Raw genomic sequence first — 18,622 nt, 5'->3', positions numbered from 1 at the left:
TGTTGGGAAATCGAAGAGTTTTCTCTAGCAACTCTTTTGTATCACTTTGGGAGATGACACTTCACACCTTAATATCATTTAATGACTCAGATTTCTTTCTCACGCTATAAAGCTAATGGCTGTGACATCTGAATGACTATTCCTACTTTTTTCTACAGTGGGGACCATCTACCCATCAATTCCTCTTGGTTTGTTCCCTTCCCCTCTTATGGCTGCCCCCACAAAACAATCGTTTCTGCATCAGCTCCGGAGTTTACACACGAGATAACTTTCTAAACCATGCCAGGACTGAAAAGCCTTTTGAACAGAGCAAAGCAAACACCCAAAAGAACGACTGGGATATTTTAATGGCAAACATACAGCCCAGCAAGCCACACCCACCAGGTACCGTATTCCTTAACAGAGTTCACCATCTTTGATCCAAGAAAGGGAACAGGAATTTGACTCACTGTTTTACCAAATCATTTAATTACAAAACGTCGCTACGGAGCTGCTACAAAAGAGCTTAGCCGGGAGCTAAAAGCACCCCAAAGTCCTGGAAGGAAAGGTCCAAAGGGGTGGTTTTTATGGAGAAGAGGCTGTCAAGGCCAACCTGCCTGGCAGCCCTTTGTGTCCAAGGTTTCCAACTCTGCTCCAGAGGAATAAGGAATTGGCCCACTCCTGCCCTGAACGGGGCTCCTGTCTCTTTCACGGCAGGATAAAGGGGGACTTCAGGCAAGAGGAGTTTCCCTTGTCCACATTGCCAGCTGCCCCTGCTCAAGTTCTGACTTCTGCCACCCCATTCCTGCCAGTTCAATGAAGCGGCTCAATCCTGCTTAAGATGAACATAGCTCTCCTGACAGAAATCCCGCTGCCCCACGGAGAGCAAAGAGATCCTCTTTTCACACATCAACCACGTAAGGCGCCACAAGCTCCAGGTCCACCACCGACTCCTCCAGAGGCTGCTCCACGTGGAAGTCACGCTGGTGCTGGGGGCCCTGGTGGGCTTTTTTGCCCCCACGCTGAGGGATGGGCAGCTCCAAGTGGTGGGCAGGCAGCGGGGGAGTGAAGAAATAGGGGTGCAACAGCGCCTGGAAGACAAAAGGAAGTACAGAATGGCTGAGCTGGATAAAGCCAAGGGCCAACTAGCCCAGCAAGCAAATCCTCCACCAAGAATCTAAGGAGCGGTAGCTTATCCCTCAAAGAGCTACAGTTCCACCAGAGGGAGGAGAAGGTGTCGCAGGATTGGAAAAAATTTAAAGACCATTTAGTTAAATCTGTAAAATTGAATATTTGAGCAGAATTAAGCAGAAGATTGGCTTTAGTAGGGTTATGTTAGTAAAAACTGGTTAGAAGAAATTTTTTGTATGAATGATTCAATGGTTAAAAAAGTATCTTAAGATTTTTATGTTTAAGTTATGATCTATATTTGATTAAGTAAAGCTAAGTGCATCAAGAAATATGGTAAATGTTAATGGAATAAGATATAAAGCTACCTATGACATATATATGATTTGGAAGACAGTGGAGGGAACAGGGGAAGTCCCCTGAATAGAGAAGAATGCAATAAGTAAATTACAAAGATAAGTGTTGGTTAAGGTTAGTATATGTTTCTCTTTACGTTCGTTTATATTGTTATTGTTTTTATTGTGTTTATGTATTGTGTTTTTATGTTTATGTTTATGCTATGTTTTTCTTTGTTTTAATGGAAATTAATAAAATCTTTATAAAAAAAAAAGAGCTACAGTTCCCGCACCCTTAATAAACCACGATTCCCAGGATCCCTTGGGGGGACCCATGTGCTTCAAGTGTCTGGTGTGCGTGCAGCCCAGAAGCAGCCAGCAAAAAGAGGTCTCTGCCAGCTCACAGGCTTGAAGGCGAGGATGGGCTTCTCCATATTTGCTTTAACATATGGTATTCAGAGGTAAACCAGTGTGGTGTAGTGGTTAAGAGCGGTAGACTCGTAATCTGGGGAACCAGGTTCGCGTCTCCGCTCCTCCACATGCAGCTGCTGGGTGACCTTGGGCTAGTCACACTTCTCTGAAGTCTCTCAGCCCCACTCACCTCAGCGTGTTTGTTGTGGGGGAGGAAGGGAAAGGAGAATGTTAGCCACTTTGAGACTCCTTTGGGTAGTAAAAAGCGGGATATCAAATCCAAACTCTTCTTCTCTTCTTCTTCTAAACCAAGTTGTGCATGGAGGCTGAGAAGGGTCCTGTGATTGCAAACTGGGATCTCATCCATACCGTACATTTAAAGCATATTTAACACACATTCAAAGACTTTCCTCAATGAATCCTGGGAACTGTAGTTTGTTAAGGGTGCTAGGAATTATAGCTCAGTGAGGGGCAAGCTACCATTCCCAGGATTCTCTAGGGCAGTAGTTTTCAACTGGGGTGCCTTGAATGGTAGTCAGGGGTGCTGCGGGCAACACTGGCCTCTGTCCCTCTTTCTTTCCTTCCCTCCCTCCCTCTCCTCTGATGCCCTCTTTTGTCTCTAACTCCCAAAGGCTTGCACAGCAGTTTGTTGCAGCAGCCCTGGCTGCAAGTTCCCCAGGCGAATGGTGCCTCTGGGGCTGGTTGCCAGGAGCTAAGCAAGCAAGCAGGTGAGGAAGCCTGGCCTGCCAGTTCACCAGCCCTTGCTGTTGGGAATGCACAGACAAGTCCCAGGCCCCTAAGGGGCAGTGTGAGGAGGCACCTCTCTTTGGGGCGGAGGTGGCCAGATCAGAGACCAGGGACGGTAGCAGTGGCTGCCCAGAGAACTCCCAAGGAGAGGGGAGAGGAGGCTGAGGGAACACAACACAAAGGAGGGTGTTTTGAAAAGGGGCGAGGGGCTGCCAGCTCTGCAGGCAAGGGGTGACATAACTGGGCTCCTGAGCCCCACAGGGGTGCCGCAGAAATAATGGAGTTGGTCAAGGGAGCCATGGACCCAAAAAGGTTGAAAACCTCCGCACAAGGGGAAGACTTTTAAGTGTATGGTGTAGAAATGACCCTGGAGTCTAGACTTCCTCTTCCCTTCCCCTCCATTACCCCCCCACACACACACACACACATTTCTTCGTTATCTGAACTTCAGTTACTAATTGCCATTCATGCATCTATTTTTTTATAAGAATTTATTAGTTTTGAAAATACAAGAAAAAATAAACATACAAAATACAAAACAAAACACTACCACAACACTACAATACAACTACAATACAGAAAACAAAACCTAACAAACAAACAATAATTTAACTATACTTATCTTATTTATAACCTTATTTTTGGACTTCCTCACGTCCTCTCTTCTGCGTTCATTTCAACTATACTATAGTAACTTTATAACATTTTTAAATTCTTCTTTCTCAACTATTCTTAATCCTTATCTATCATCATATATCTATAATCTTATTCCCAACAAAGATAAACATAACACAATTCTAACTTCTTATATCCTATTTTAACCTGACTTTTTATTACTGTCGCCTAAAATGTCCTCTGATTTCAATTTCAAACAAGCCATTCATGCATCTAAATAAATAGCCACATTCAAACAGTGAGTAGGGTGTCCTCTCACCCCCTCACTCGGGGAACGTGGGAAAGCCAGGTCCCTTTAAAAGTCATGAAAGGCCTCTGGAAATAGACCGGGGTGGGGTGCCCTCTGATGGCAATTTGAAGCAAAACAACTGCCCTTTCCATAGAGGGTTCCAAGTGTGCGTTGATATGAGATGCATCTCCCCTGGCCCAGAAAAGAACGCACGTGTTTAAAAGGGGCATGCATTCATGGTGAAGGGCTCTTCCAGGACACCCGGAGAGCACATTCTAGAGGGGAATGGGGTCTCTTGGGAGCACAGAATCCCCCCAGTTGGCCAGTTCCCCATGCTCCCCAAAGGGACCAAAGGAAGGAAGCACGTGGCAAGGACAACCCAATGCCAGGGCTACTCCAAGCACCAATTCTGCAATCATCCATCTGTGAGATTCCTGCTAATCCCACATCTGATGAGCTGCACTGAACTCGGAGGCTCACAGAGGTGTGCAGGTCTGACTTTGCTATTTATTAAACAGCATTCAACTGAAGTATCAGTTACAGGTGGGTAGCCGTGTTGGTCTGCCATAGTCAAAACAAAATAAAAATTTGTTTCCAGTAGCACCTTAGAGACCAACTAAGTTTGTTCTTGGTATGAGCTTTCTGAAGAAGTATGCATGCACACGAAAGCTCATACCAAGAACAAACTTAGTTGGTCTCTAAGGTGCTACTGGAAATAATTTTTTATTTTGTTTCAACTGAAGCATGGCGACCATTACACCAATTACTCGCGTCCTTCAGCCCAACAGAATTCCTCGCCCTGTTCCCTGCTCTGGTGTCTGCAAAGGCCAGCTAGGAACCTCCCTGCATCTCTTACCTGTGCTGCCTGCACACGCTGCTTGGAAGGATAGACCAGGAACTGTTTCAGGAGCTGCACGGCTTGTGGGGAGGCATCGGGCACCACCTGCTCCAGGGGAATTGGCAGCTTCTCTTTGAAGGAAATCTTGTTGTAATCGGGCAACTCTGTGATCTCCTGCTCTCAAACAGTTGGGAAACATGAGCTCTCAAGCTTCTTCCTTTTTAAACTGCCCCCATTCCTCCCAGAGACAGACGCACGGGACGCTGACCCACAACCTCTGTGGCCAATCCCGTAACTACCAAACCCACCGGCCAGATCTTCTGGTTTGGGGTCCCAAGGACTCGGAGGACACAGCACAGCTGCTCAATATCATTTTCTCCGGGGAAAAGTGGGGAGTTGTTGAGAAGTTCAGCAAAGATGCATCCCACAGCCCTGGTCAAAGGAGAGAGAGGGTGGGCTCGGTCAAAACAGAGGCGAAATGCACAAGGCTCAGAAACTAACCACATCCTTGTTGCGGGTTCTGCACTGCATATTCAAACTGGGGTGGAACTGGATAGTTTTGTACTGCTGCAAGGGGGTGAAGAAATTTTGGATTTCTAGCTGAGAGGCTTGATAGTTATATAGGCACCAAACTGGCTTAGTTTTATAGTGTATATGTCTTCCACACACAGAGACACCCCAAGCAAATCCTATGAAAGGATACGAAAGGTTTATGTAACCTGGGTTTTTTTTATTTTGTAAACTCCTTAGAAGCCTATTTGGGCACTAAGCAGTACATACAAGTATTAAACACGTTCCTCATGCTCACAAGGCCACAGCTGAAAAGGTTCCTTGGGGGCAGCTGCTGCATGATGGCTAAACCAGTTGATCTCTGTAGTATATCATTGCCCTGAGGCTCATCTTGGGTTCCAATATAACTTTTAATTTTAATAATAATAATAATATTTTATTTATACCCCACCCATCTGGCTGGGTTTCCCCAGCCACTCTGGACAGCTCCCAACAAAATATTAAAAATACAATAAAACATCAAACATTAAAAACTTCCCTAAACAGGGCTGCCTTTAGATGTCTTCTAAAAGCCAGGTAGTTGTTTATTTCCTTGACATCTGATGGGAGGGTGTTCCACAGGGCGGGTGCCACTACCGAAAAGGCCCTGTGCTTAGTTCCCTGTAACTTTACTTCTCGCAGTGAGGGAACCGCCAGAAGGCCCTCGGAGCTGGACCTCAGTGTCCAGGCAGAACGATGGGCATGGAGACGCTCCTTCAGGTATACTGGGCCGAGGCCGTTTATATGTGCAAAAGCAACTCCAGGCTGACGCACTCACTAGCCAAAAGTCACACGTGCCTAGGAAATCGGGGGGGGGGGTGTTTCAGCAGCAACAGAGACCCCCATCACCTCACTCCACCCACCCACCTACGCTGCACTATTACTGGCTGCACACAGTAAATCTGTAACAGTTGCTTAGGAACTGCAGGACTTGTTCATTCCCTACCATTCAGGTCCACCAAGAGAAAGGTGGTCGGTCTGAGGACACCACCTGAGCCCTCCTCCTTTATGGAGTGGGATGAATTTCCCAGCTTTAGGAAAAGAGATCCGTAAAACGGCATGGGAATGGAGGGGTTCTTCACAGCAGAGACGGGGAAGCTGTGGTGAGCCTTCAGGCGTCCATCACCCTCAGCAGACAGCATGGCCAATGGTCAGGGATGATGGGAGATGTAGTCCAACGACACCTGGAGGGCCACAGGTTCCCCATCCCTCCTTTGTAGCGAAAGACAAGGGAAATATACTCACCAGAGATCCACACCTTCGTCATATTTCCGAGCACCGTACAGGAGTTCAGGAGCCCGGTACCACCTAATGCAGAAAGGTTAGGCAAGTCACATCTCTGAGGGTACCAAAACTCATTCGTCTCTAGTGCTTCCCAGCTCCAGCTACCAGGCTCAACACTTCTCACTAATCTCGAGAGACAGTTCCTGGCAGCCATCAGACTCCGCAGCATTCTCAATGCTAAGCCAGACTGCAAGCGCCATGGAAGGAGAGCTGTTTCTTGTTGTTGTCGTTCCAGCAGGAGCAAGGGGTGGGCTCTCCCTTCCCTGGCTTGATGCTCAGCCCACACCCCCTGCCCATCCCGACTCACCTGGTGGCCACTTGGTGGCTATACAGTCTCTCTCCATCACTGGTGAACACCCTGGCCAGGCCAAAATCAGCAATTTTCAGCTGACCCGTGGAGCTGATCAGCAAATTGGCTGGTTTCAGATCCTGAAAAGGACAGGGAGCAGTTCAGAAATACCTGCAGTTTTTAACGGGAGAACCGAGGGGTGGAGAGGAGTACGGCGCAAACAGGTGAGAAAAGGTGAGATGGGATCTCAGGGAGCAATCTGGTAGCCAGAGCAGGCCTCACCCGATGCATGATAGAGTTGGCATGGCAGAAGGCCACCCCCTTGAGCAGCATCAGCATGTAGCCTTTGACTTGGGCCTCGGTGAGCGGCTGTTCGGAGTTGCGGATCACCTCCGACAAGTCAGACAGCATGTATTCGAATACGAGCACAAAGCCTGTGCCGTGGGGGAAGAAATCCTTCAGCTTCACCACCTGGGGAGAGGGAGAAGTAGTTGCCTTCTGACTCTTCAATGTGTAGCAGCCAAAAGGCCGAGAGACTAGAATGGAAAAGTTAATGGACTATGCCAAAATGGCGAAATTAACGCAGGAATCAAAAAGACAAGAAATTTTAAAAAGAATGGGAATTATTTATAATGCATATACAAAATCATTGTAAACAGGTCAAAACATTAGCAGGATGTTAAATACACTTGTAATGTAGCAGAACGTATAGATAAACGAGGAAGATGAAAAACTGGAGAAGTATTGTATTGATATGCAGTTGAAAATAGAACCAAAAGGACCCATGGAAGGGATGGGGGCAAGTCAGGAGATTCGGAGTAATCTCAATATTTGGATTTTGTACTTTTTATGTATGTTTATTTTATTTTTATTTTTCCTTTTTTTAAAAATCAAATAAAAAGATCATTAAAAAAAGAAAGAAAGAAAGAAAGAAAGGCCGGGAGACAAATCAGGAAGTCCTCACAGGAACACAACTCCAGGTTTCAGGCAGCAAACCTTCCCAGCCCTTTCTGGAGATGCTGGTGGTGAGGATCGAATCTGGGATCTGCATGCACAGCAGGTCCTCTGCAACTGTGCCGCAGCCCTTGCCCCTCAAATCCCACCTCAGCCATAAACCAATGAAATGGCTTTAGGTACATCTTTGCCTCAGCATCAGCCCTACCTCCCCTCTCCAATATTTCCTATTGATTGTGTTTATACCACACCTATTTCTCCAATGAGGCATACATAGTTATTTCCCCTCATTTAATCCTCACAACAACCCTGAGAGGCAGATTGGCCTAAGGCAGTGTTTTTCAACCTTTTTTGGGCAAAGGCACACTTGTTACATGAAAAAAATCACGAGGCACACCACCATTAGAAAATGTTTAAAAAATTAACTCTGTGCCTATATTGACTATATATAAAGTAATTTTCCCACGGCACACCTAAGGCAACCCAGGGAGCTTTATGGACGACTGAAGATACGAACTCCCTTTTCTCATGTCCTAGTGCAGGGGTGAGCAACCTTTTTCAGCCATGAGCCGGTCCACTGTCCCTCAGACCATGTGGTGGGCCGGACTATTATGTTTTGGTGGGGAAATGAACAAATTCCTGTGCCCCACAAATAACCCAGAGATGCATTTTAAATAAAAGCACACATTCTACTCATGTAAAAACACGCTGATTCCTGGACCGTCCGCGGGCCGGATTGAGAAGGCGATTGGGCCGCATCCAGCCCCCGGGCCTTAGTTTGGGGACCCCTGTCCTAGTCCAACCTGCTAACAACTTCCCCACACTGGAGACAATAATTGCATTGACCTACCTTACAAGTTTGCTTCAAGGGTTACACAAAGGTAATGTATGCAAAGCACACCTGAGCGCTTGAAAGAATGTTAATATGGTGAGGCCCCTCACTTCCAGGGTCTCTGGAGTTTTAATGCGGTCATTGTTTCCCAAAACAAATGCCGAAATTCTGTATCTGGAATTAGGCTACTTTGGCCAAACACGGCTTGATTTAAATGCTTTGGCGCAGCTTGGGTTTTGCGAGCCCCTTTTCTTTCTTTGCTGAATTTGGAACTAGAAAGGCTTGAAAAAAGGAGGAGAGCGAGGATAGGCAAATGCCAAACTAAGGTCGCCAGTGCATGCATGGAGAACTCATACAGAGCTCCATGTGTGCAAGGGAACCCCATAAAGCATTAGACTGAAAACGATGAGCTATGCTACCACCAGGGAATCTCTGCTCCTGACCAGGTCAATTCCCCAATCCCAATTCCCCAGCAATCAGCATTTTCTATGTTTTGAGCAAAAACTACGTATGAGCATTTCATTATTTGGTGGTTTGTATTTCACAATTACAGCTGTTAAGGTATTCAGAGATCCTAACCAGTGCTTTTTTCTGGGGGAAGCATACCCCTAAACATTCTGTGAATCTTTGTACTTTCGTACTGTTTTTATTTTCCCAATTTGAACTATAAAATGGTATTTTCTTGGGTCAAAATAAGAGTAAGGTAAAAGTAAAGGGACCCCTGACCATTAGGTCCAGTCATGTCCGACTCTGGGGTTGCGCCGCTCATCTCGTTTTACTGGTCGAGGGAGCCGGCGTACAACTTCCAGGTCATGTGGCCAGCATGACTAAGCCGCTTCTGGCGAACCAGAGCAGCGCACGGAAACGCCGTTTACCTTCCCCTAAACAATTTTTAAAGAAAACTAACTATATCCCTACTGCTGAATCAATACAGGGGGACTAGCTGAGCTGGTTCCCTCTTCTGCTTGGACCAGAACAATGTGACAGCCTGGTATTTGATCCTGACAGGACAGCTGCCCCAAACTCAGCACAGTCTCTGCAGCAACCCATGAGAGAGAAATAGTAATGTCAACCTCCTCTCACAGCTAGAAATACATGAGCACCTTGTTTCGTATGCTTTGAACAATAAACCTGCCACGTTGTTATGCTACAGAGCATGTCCTCCTAATGTGGAATTGGATAATTAGCGTTTCAGTGTGTGTTTTTCTTCTCCCCCACCCCACTCCACTCCAAGGTTTCCAGCCCTCATGTTTACCAAAAAAAAAAAAAAAAAAAAAAAAAGCCTTAACACAGAGAGGGCCTGGATGAACTTTCCACTGATTTACAACATTCCCTCATCATAACCATTAACCACTTCTGGCAAGCATTCACCATCCTCTGTCTCCCAACAATTCTTATTGCTGTTCTTTTTCCAGGCCTAGACAAAATCTCATACAGTGCAACAAATATTTTAAAATGCAAACGTGCAATTAAAAAAAAACAACAACCAACAACTGGCAAACGAAAGCAGATTTGTCCAGCTGACACAATTTCATTTGCATCCTACCGCAATAGCATGGAGTTCCAGATCCACAGTTTAAGAAACTAGCAGCTTTGGCGAACTAACACAATTTATTTCTAAGGCTATCGTAAACCAAACCACATCCTCCCTTCTTCTCAGCCTAAGGTACACTGAGGTAAACACACACACAAGAAATTCAAACAGGCTACTCACATGTTGATTTTCCTCAATCTCCTGCAGGGCTTTGATCTCCCGAAGTGCTTGGTTGGGGATCCCATCCTCTAACTTGCGGAGAGCCACCTTCTTCAGGGCAACAGTCTCACCTGTCTGCAGTGAAAGAAACCCAAAAGCTCTCTACTCTCCCCTGCACGACTCATTCTTCTCCCAGAGCTTGAGAAAAATACCAAAAGGCAATCCCTGGTGAAAGGTGAGACCCCCACTTACTTCTATGTTCTTGGCTTTGAAAACGATGCCATGGGCTCCTTCTCCGATGCGGCCTAGGATGCTATATTGGTCCATGGTGGCCTCTATTTAATAATAATAATAATAATAAACTTTATTACGGTCATAGACCAGCAAAAGTGGCCTCTATTTGTAGAAAAGGGAATTCAATCACAACGCATACTCAGTGGAATGTCTCAGCCTGGCATGCATTCATCATTACAGAACAGTAAAGCCTGCAAGTTTATAGTCCACCTTTCATATATCTCACAAGGGTGCAGATCGCTATAGCTGTTTCTATACTTTATATTTAATCCAATACCAGGTCGCCGCGGGGCTACAGATTTCTATAGGTATATACGCCTACACAATAAATTTAACCTGGTTCCAGATTGTGACCCTAGTGCAGGTTTCTATAAATACGTCAAATTTAACTTACTTCCACAGCTCTCCAGCAAAAGTACCGAAGCTGTACGAAGGTATGCAAAGAAGAAATTGGAAACACTTCACAAAATTACAATTCTATTTGCCTGAAGCCAAAACTGTTAAGTCCTGCAGACTTTGCAGGATAAAACCCTCCTTTCCCACCATGCACCTCTCCCTTCCCCTTCAGCCTCTGGGGCGCAGTCCCGGTGGTTCCCTGACGACAGCTCAGGTTCTCCGTTGCAGCCAAGGCAACCTCCTCCCTCTGCGGGGTGAAGGTAGTCGTGGGAAATATACATACTATCACATCCCCCCACCTTTTATAGAGGTGGGGGCGGAATAGAAAGCTGGACGGGCATCGTCCCCCCCACCCACCCACCCATTTTTCCCGGGCGTTCCCTCCCACCCCAGGCTCCTTTGCTTTTTTTAAAATACGATTTTTATTAAATTTTCTGTTTTACAATTTCAGATAAAACATTTTAGCTACTCAAGATATCAACGACTTCCCTTCTTCTCTTTCCGTGGTTCATTTTGCATATCTTATATCCCTGCATATTTTACAAAAAACCATACCAATCGGTTCTCCATTATTACATCCATCAAAACACATTTACACTGTTGATTTTATCTTAATGCTGCCGGCGTTTTCAGGTGCACACACAGTTATTTTCCATATATTCACCTGTCGGGTTTCCGCCTGCCACCCACGTGTTAAAGGAGCGAAGGTGTCGTTTCCAGGCTGCCGCCCCCCAACCAATATTTCAAAAGTCTATAGTGTTCGGGGTTCTCCTCCCTCCTGCATGTGATGAGTGGGGACCCGGTTGCAACAGTTTACTTCCTTTAATAAAGATCAGGATTACTAGCCGCTTTGCTTTCAATCTACTCTGCTTTCTCTGCGACCCATAGAGATCTCCTGAGACAGATCTCCTATACAGACTCTAGATACCCCATAATGGAATTAGACGTATTTTTCTTACAACATTGGAACATGAAAGCCTCCCACGCCTTTCAAAGACAGCTCGGCAGGTAGACATTCATCAGATGCAGCGTCGCTCCCTCTTTATGAAGACCCTTCGAGCCTACCGGGCTCTATCAGAAGGTCGTTGGTTCGAATCCCCGCGACGGGGTGAGCTCCCGTTGCTTGGTCCCTGCTCTTGCCAACCTAGCAGTTCGAAAGCACCCAAGTGCAAGTAGATAAATAGGTACCGCTCAGGCGGGAAGGTAACCGGCGTTTCTGTGCACTGCTCTGGTTTCGCCAGGAGCGGCTTAGTCATGCTGGCCACATGACCCAGAACCTGTACGCCGGCTCCCTCGGTCAATAAAGCGAGATGAGCGCCGCAACCCCAGAGTGGTCCGCGACTGGACCTAACAGTCAGGGGTCCCTTTACCTTTACCTATTGCCTTCTCGCCGGCGGCTTCCGCCACTCTAGCTTCTCGCACAGGTGTGGCTAATCGGGAACCGGAAGTGATGGCTGCGCGAGGAACCATCCTACCTCTTTGGCCTGAATTCGGGAAGCGGCCTCGTTGCCTAGCAACCCATCTCCGACGCTTCCCTTACGCTTTGCTTTTAACCCTGTCATCACCTGGACAGAGCCCGCCCCTTAAAGCAGGGGTAGCCAACCCGGCTGGCTGCTGGGGTAGGGCGTGTCATCTTAAGGGGTGGCACTTAATTTTTTGCAAATTTCCTGGGGGGGGGGGGGTTGCGTCTTGAAAATATGTTTCTGGGTGTGAGGAATTAAAATCTGCTATTCTTTTTGTGACTGGACAACATTTTGCTTGGCAAGCCTACGTTTTTGGCACATAAACTGCATTTGGAAAACTGAATAATTTTACCTCCTGAAAATGTCCAGTATTGCTAAACAACAACCACAATAACAACAAATATTAATAAATAATATAACTGCAATTACTTGGCAGTCACTTTTAATGATTTCTATGCAGTTTTACAAATATTTTACTTACCAAGTTACCAGAAAAATGCCCATTGCATTCTCCCCCCCCTTTTCCTTTCTCTATACATGAAAATAAGTATATACGTATGCCAGTGTATACTTTCACTTTAGTCTGTTAAAACTAGGAATACCTGAGTTTCCCCATGGAACAATGTATTCTTGCCCCTTTGCGTCCGTTATTCCCCTAGCCTGAGATCATTTGGGCAAATAGCCTGTGGGGAAGTACCTGAATCTGCCTTTGTTTACTCAGATAGAAGATGCCTCCTAGGCTTCCTGGCTGTTTTTATCAAATGCAAATGCTTTGTGTAAAACCCTGTCTGGAACCATGTGAAACTTTCTCTTTTTAAAAAATATTTTTATTCAATTTCAACAAATTAAAAAAAGGATTACAACATACTTACATTAACAGAGTTAATATACCTCATCACAATTTATGACACAAATAAAAATTTAACTTTCCTAACCTTCCTCACATGTTTACATGGCTTCCTCAAATCCCTCTTTGTTGAATTTCATTATATTACATCTTTAGCAGTTTTCCAATTTAATTATCAAGCTTTAAAAATCCTCGAAATTAACCTTCTATTTAACATCATCTGTTTTTATTACCCTAATTTCCAATTTTACTATTTTCATTTTAAACCTTAGCCTCAATTTACTTCCAAAATCTTTCCAATTTTCAAATATTACAATATTTGATTACGAGTCTACCGCTCTTAACCACTACACCACACTGGCTCTCATTTGTCATGCATAATGAGATAAGAATCCAATGTCTTTGTTCAGACCAGGTTTCTCCATGGTTTTAAGTTTGGTGATTAGTTGCAATTCAGCCACTTCTCTTCACCAGTCAGGGTCTGTGCAAGCAACAGTGCCCGGTCAATGAATTCAGGTCAGCAGAGAACATCCCTAGCCTACCTTTCTGCAAAACCACGTCACGCAAAATGACACCACAAAGCCTCCCTCTTCACCAACCCTAATGGAACAGCCAGCAACAAATTCTGGTTCTCTCCAGACGGGCGCTCTGCTGCCACGACTAGCCAAACAGCTCTCTTTGCCTAGCAGAATCACAGCCGGGATGTGTGGAACAGAACAAGCTGTCTCTGTGCTCACAGCGTTTCATTGCAAGCCAAAAGGGGGGAAATATACCCACATGTCCTGCAGCCTGCCCCTCACAACCTCGCATGGGTGTGGGGCTAAAGATTGAGTAGGTCTATGTGCTCCTGCTGCTGACTATCGCTCATCATTCTCCCTGCATGTCTCCTTTTGCTATTCACAGGCTGTTTTCCCACAGGTACAGACCTATCCTAGGCTGATCACGAGGGAGTTCCACCCCACAGGACACAGCAGTGACCAGGATGCTCCCAGCTGTTCTTCCAGGGTATCTGAATGCTGGCAAGCTGCTCAAGTGGTCACATGGATCAGAAGTTGTTTATTAATATTTTATTAGAAGAATTTCAGGAACAAAAATGAAGTAATAAAAGAGAAAAAAGAGGGGGAAAGGGAATAAAAAGAAAGAGAGAAAGAGAGAAAGAGAAAGAAAGAAAGAAAGAAAGAAAGAAAGAAAGAAAGAAAGAAAGAAAGAAAGAAAGTGTGAAAAATTCAATACCTATTGTATGGAAGTTGACAACAACCACAAAAAGGGATTTTCTATGTTACAACACTTGCAACATACGAATGGACATACACTTTTCTTTGGATATATTGATATTTGGAATAAGCTTATATAAAATACAGTAGGTTACTAATAATCATATATGTATTAGGACAAGTGTGTGTGTGTGTGTGTGTGTGTGTGTGTAATAATGTCTAGCAACGTAACTGTGCACACTTACTGTATTTTTCACACGGATCAGAAGTTAAGGCTAGGAGAAAAATGCAGGACATTTGCTGAAAATTGCTTCTGAAAGCTTATAAACACCTCTTGTGTGGACACACACCAGAACAGACAAGTGTTGTGCTCCTGGGAGACTGAGGAAGGGGCCGTAGCTTAGGGGTAGAGTGCATGGTCTGCCTAGACAAGACCCCCAGCATGACCAGGTAGGGCTGGAATTGTCCCCTGTCTGCAACCCTGAAGAGCTGCTCCCAGCCAGCAGATGATACTGACTGAGCTGGATCCATGTCCTGTCTTGGTGTGAGGTAGCTTCCTATCTTCCTATGAGCTGCATTAGTGAGGAATTAATTTGAGCATAATTTTCTCAGAGACGCCAGCTGTTTTTGAATGTGCAACCTGATATTCCTGTAACAACAGCTAGTAGGCAGTACAACTCCCAACAGTTTGAGGTGGAAGTTTTGCCTCCCAAAAAACCCAGGTGCGTGACTGTTACCCAGTGGAATGCAGTCTGTACATGCTCAGAGGTACAATAGCCATTATTCTTTCCTCACATGCTCAAAAACAGGGTCTGGAAGAACCTAGCTCAAATGAAATCCTGGCTCAGACAAGTCTGTTCCAGTGGGCCTTTTTAAAAGCCACACCACTTCTCTATTTCCGGCTCCCGCAACGGCAAGAGTTCACAGCTGGTTTTCTTTGTGAGCCACACTTCACAAGGTCTCATTAAACAAACGAACTGTGATTCCTTTTCATACCTGGCCTAATTAATAAACTGTGTGTTCCACTCCCACCCTGCTTTCTGCCACCGTTCTCACTTCAGAAATGATGGGTCAGGAGCAAACTTGGATTTGAGTCCTTAGGAGGACTCGGTCCCACTCAGTCCCTCACGCCCTATTTTTGAATTGACGTCAGAGACACAGCTGACAGTTATTATTTATATTGTGTCCTTGGTGTACATGGCATTTTTTCAGCATAAGAAAAGGAAAAGGGGGGAAATAAAGGCAAGGTCCTTGCCCTCAAAAGGTAATAATCTATGCAGGAAGAAGTCAGAGAAGAGGAGACTGGGAGAAAAAACAGGATGGATATGAACAGGTGCAGTTATGGGGAGGGACGGAGGTAGAGTGGAGCCCCATCAGGCTACACCATGGGTAGGCAAACTAAGGCCCGGGGGCCGGATCCCGCCCAATCGCCTTCTAAATCTGGCCCACGGACAGTCCAGGAATCAGCATGTTTTTACATGAATAGAATGTGTCCTTTCTCTCTCTTATATGCCTGTTGACTTTGTCCATGGAGTTTTCTTGTCATTGTCCATGGAGTTTTCTTGGCAGGGATACTGGAGTGGCTTGCCAGTTCCTTCTCCAGGTGGAGAAGAATTGATGCCGAAGAATTGATGCTTTTGAATTCTGGTGCTGGAGGAGACTCTTGAGAGTCCCATGGACTGCAAGAAGATCAAACCTATCCATTCTCAAAGAAATCAGCCCTGAGTGCTCACTGGAAGGGCAGATCCTGAAGTTGAGGCTCCAGTACTTTGGCCACCTCATGAGAAGAGAAGACTCCCTGGAAAAGACCCTGATGTTGGGAAAGATGGAGGGCACAAGGAGAAGGGGACGGCAGAGGATGAGATGGTTGGACAGTGTTCTCGAAGCTACTAACATGAGTTTGGCCAAACTGCGAGAGGCGGTGAAGGATAGGCGTGCCTGGCGTGCTCTGGTCCATGGGGTCACGAAGAGTCGGACACGACTGAACGACTGAACAACAACAACGTGTCCTTTTATTTAAAATGCATCTCTGGGTTATTTGTGGGGCATAGGAATTCATTCATTCTCCCCCCCCCCAAAAAATATATAGTCTGGCCCCCCACAAGGTCTGAGGGACAGTGGACCAGCCCCCTGCTGAAAATGTTTGCTGACCCCTGGGCTAGACTATTGGTCATGCTGACTGGGGCTGATGGGAGTTGGCATTCAACAACCTATGAAGGGCCACAGGTTTCGTACCCCTGGATTAAAGCAGTCATGGGGAACCTGTGGCTCTCCAGCTTTGTTGGACTCCCATCAGCCTCAGCCAGCATGACCAATGGTCAGGGATGATTAACAACAGCTACTAATTTATCACCTGTTATTTACCAGCAAGTCTCAGGGTTGGCTACAACAATTCAGAATTAAAAACAGTGGAAACAGTTAGTCACAGGAATAGGGTGCATCCTGAAAAAACACATCTTGGGCCAAAGTGTGTGTCTTCAGTATCTGCTGAAAGCTGTGAAGGTACCAGATGCACCTCTGTGGGGAGGGAATTCCACAACTTAGGAGCTGCCACAAAGAAAGCCCTCTTCCAGGCCACAACCCCAAACTTCTGAGGGTGGTGGGGACCCCTCTGCTGATCTTAACATCTGGGAGGGTCTGCAGAGAAGGAGGTGTTCTTTCATATATTTGGGGCCTAATTCATTTAGAGCTTTAAGCACAAGTGTGAGCATCTGGAATTAGGCCCAGAAACAAACTGGCAGCCAACACAGCCATTTTAGAACAGGGGTTATATGTGCTCTAAAGGCAACTCCAGCCAGTAATCCAGCTGCTGCATTTTGGACCATGTACCAGCTGCAGTTGGAAATAGGCACCCCTGGGTCTCAAGGCCACCTGGGTCTCAAGTGACAATGTTGAATTCTGGAGTACCCCCCCCCCAGCTGTCTTCCCACCTCCTGGACTCGAGAACTTGGAAAACCATTGTCTCTTCAAGATTTAGCTTGAACTCATCACTACCTCCAAGCTTCTGTCTATTGCCTCAGCCAACTCTCCTGATTTAGATGGAAAAGATAGAGCTCGGTGTCATCTCTATATCGGTGGCACTTCACTCCAAAATGCCTGATGACAGCCCCCAGTGGCTTCATCTAAATGATAAACAGCATGGTGGAATCCTGCAGGACACCACTGGCAAGCTTTCAGGGTAACACACAGTGGTCTCCTTTGGTGTTGCACCTTTGGGGTCAACCCACCGCTTGACAACAACAGACCTATCAATAATTTCTGCAACCTCCACCTCACATAGTTGTCATTGGCCAGAAATTGCTTGTTGGGGAAAGGGACACTGATGAGAGTATGTGTGTGGAGGGGGAAGTATCAGGGATGAGATGAAACACCACTGTGGTGGCAGGCAGGGACTAGTTATGAAGTCCCAGGATGAGAGAGCTAAAGGATGTGGGCAATGGTGTATCATACATTTCACCATCATTCTGCACCTTAATGTCAAACCACATACAGCAGTCCCTGCAATCATATATAGAACACATTCTTTTAACATATCAAGGGCATGCCAGATTATATTTTAAAATAAAAGTTGGGCTTCATCATTGTAGACTAGAAAAAACAAATCTAAACTTGAAAATGTGCACCACTGACTGACCCTGTAGCGGTGACATTGCTACAAGCACAGGTCAGATGCCGTTCAGGTCAGTATTCAGACATGTTCTTTATTCGCAGGGCCCTGAAAGAGCCTACGCTCTTTGATATTGAAGACCTGCAGAGCGATAGAAATCTGTAGTTGCATCCCTACAAAATATCCTCTTTTGTGACTCCAACGTTTAACAGTTCACTCCTAAAGTGAGAAGCAGTGAAGTCAAGAAAAAAAAAGCTGGCAAAGTTCTATGCTGGGCTCATCGCCCAGTGAGAGAGTGGGGCTGGGTTGCCAAATCTGTAGGAGGAGGCCTTGTGTGGGTGTCTTAGGAAGGCTGTTTGGACAGAGAGTATAAGGGAGTGACAGTCTGGATCTCTCTTTCTATCACACATACAAATCCTCGTACACAGAGATCAGTCAAGCTCGGAAGCTGAAGATAGTCAGATTCAAAAACTGACACAGATACTGAGACATCTGCTGGGTTACAGAAGGAGTGCTGGGAGCCAGGACGTTTGGTTCTGTCCCCAGATCTGGATGGGAGAGCAGCTCATTTGCTAGATCATAAGGGGGTTGTGATCAGGACAGATCAAAGCTGCAAGAACAGTTACTTTGGTTCCAGGACTTTGTGCTCAATGCCCCGCTCTCACCACTCCCCAGCAAACTGAGTACGGGAATAGTCAGAACAAAGAGGAAGATGTATCAGGGTTCAAGGTATCCCTCCATGGCTGGGACAGAGAGGTGAGAAAACTTCAGCACCTAGGACAGGTAAGGTTTGATTTGTGCTATATAAGAAATAGGGCTGTGATAAGCTGCATGACTGGCTCAGAAGAAATGAGATCA

At 45.8% G+C, this 18,622-nt stretch overlaps 1 protein-coding gene across 2 annotated transcripts; it reads right to left on the bottom strand.

The window, feature by feature from the left end:
* Window positions 1–513: 513 nt before the first annotated feature.
* CDK20 (cyclin dependent kinase 20) lies at window positions 514–10,415 on the bottom strand. Of its 2 annotated transcripts, XM_033173662.1 has the most exons (9): window positions 10,338–10,415; window positions 10,196–10,276; window positions 9,965–10,078; window positions 6,747–6,935; window positions 6,483–6,604; window positions 6,137–6,199; window positions 4,651–4,774; window positions 4,361–4,516; window positions 514–1,070 (listed from the first exon to the last, which is right to left on the bottom strand). In XM_033173662.1, the coding sequence occupies exons 2-9, from the start codon at window positions 10,268–10,270 to the stop codon at window positions 882–884; spliced, it is 1,032 nt and encodes a 343-aa protein (XP_033029553.1). In that variant the 5' UTR covers window positions 10,271–10,276; window positions 10,338–10,415; the 3' UTR covers window positions 514–881. The 2 variants fall into 2 exon arrangements, with proteins under 2 accessions (XP_033029553.1, XP_033029554.1); XM_033173663.1 differs by lacking the exon at window positions 10,338–10,415 and having other exon boundaries at window positions 10,196–10,278.
* Window positions 10,416–18,622: the final 8,207 nt, after the last annotated feature.

The sequence above is a fragment of the Lacerta agilis genome, chromosome 16, assembly GCF_009819535.1.
Source record: "Lacerta agilis isolate rLacAgi1 chromosome 16, rLacAgi1.pri, whole genome shotgun sequence".
In the NCBI taxonomy this organism is placed as follows: domain Eukaryota; kingdom Metazoa; phylum Chordata; class Lepidosauria; order Squamata; family Lacertidae; genus Lacerta; species Lacerta agilis.
The sequence above is the reverse complement of the archived record's forward strand: the minus strand, read 5'-3'. Positions and strand labels throughout refer to the sequence as shown.

Coding starts and splice junctions, on each gene's coding strand:
- CDK20 (XM_033173662.1), bottom strand. CDS start 10,270: ATGGACCAATATAGCATCCTAGGCCGCATCGGAGAAGGAGCCCATGGC. Junction 6,605..6,746: donor CCAACTCTATCATGCATCGG/GTGAGGCCTGCT, acceptor TGTCCTTTTCAG/GATCTGAAACCAGCCAATTT. Junction 1,071..4,360: donor AGCGTGTGCAGGCAGCACAG/GTAAGAGATGCA, acceptor TTTGTCTTCCAG/GCGCTGTTGCACCCCTATTT.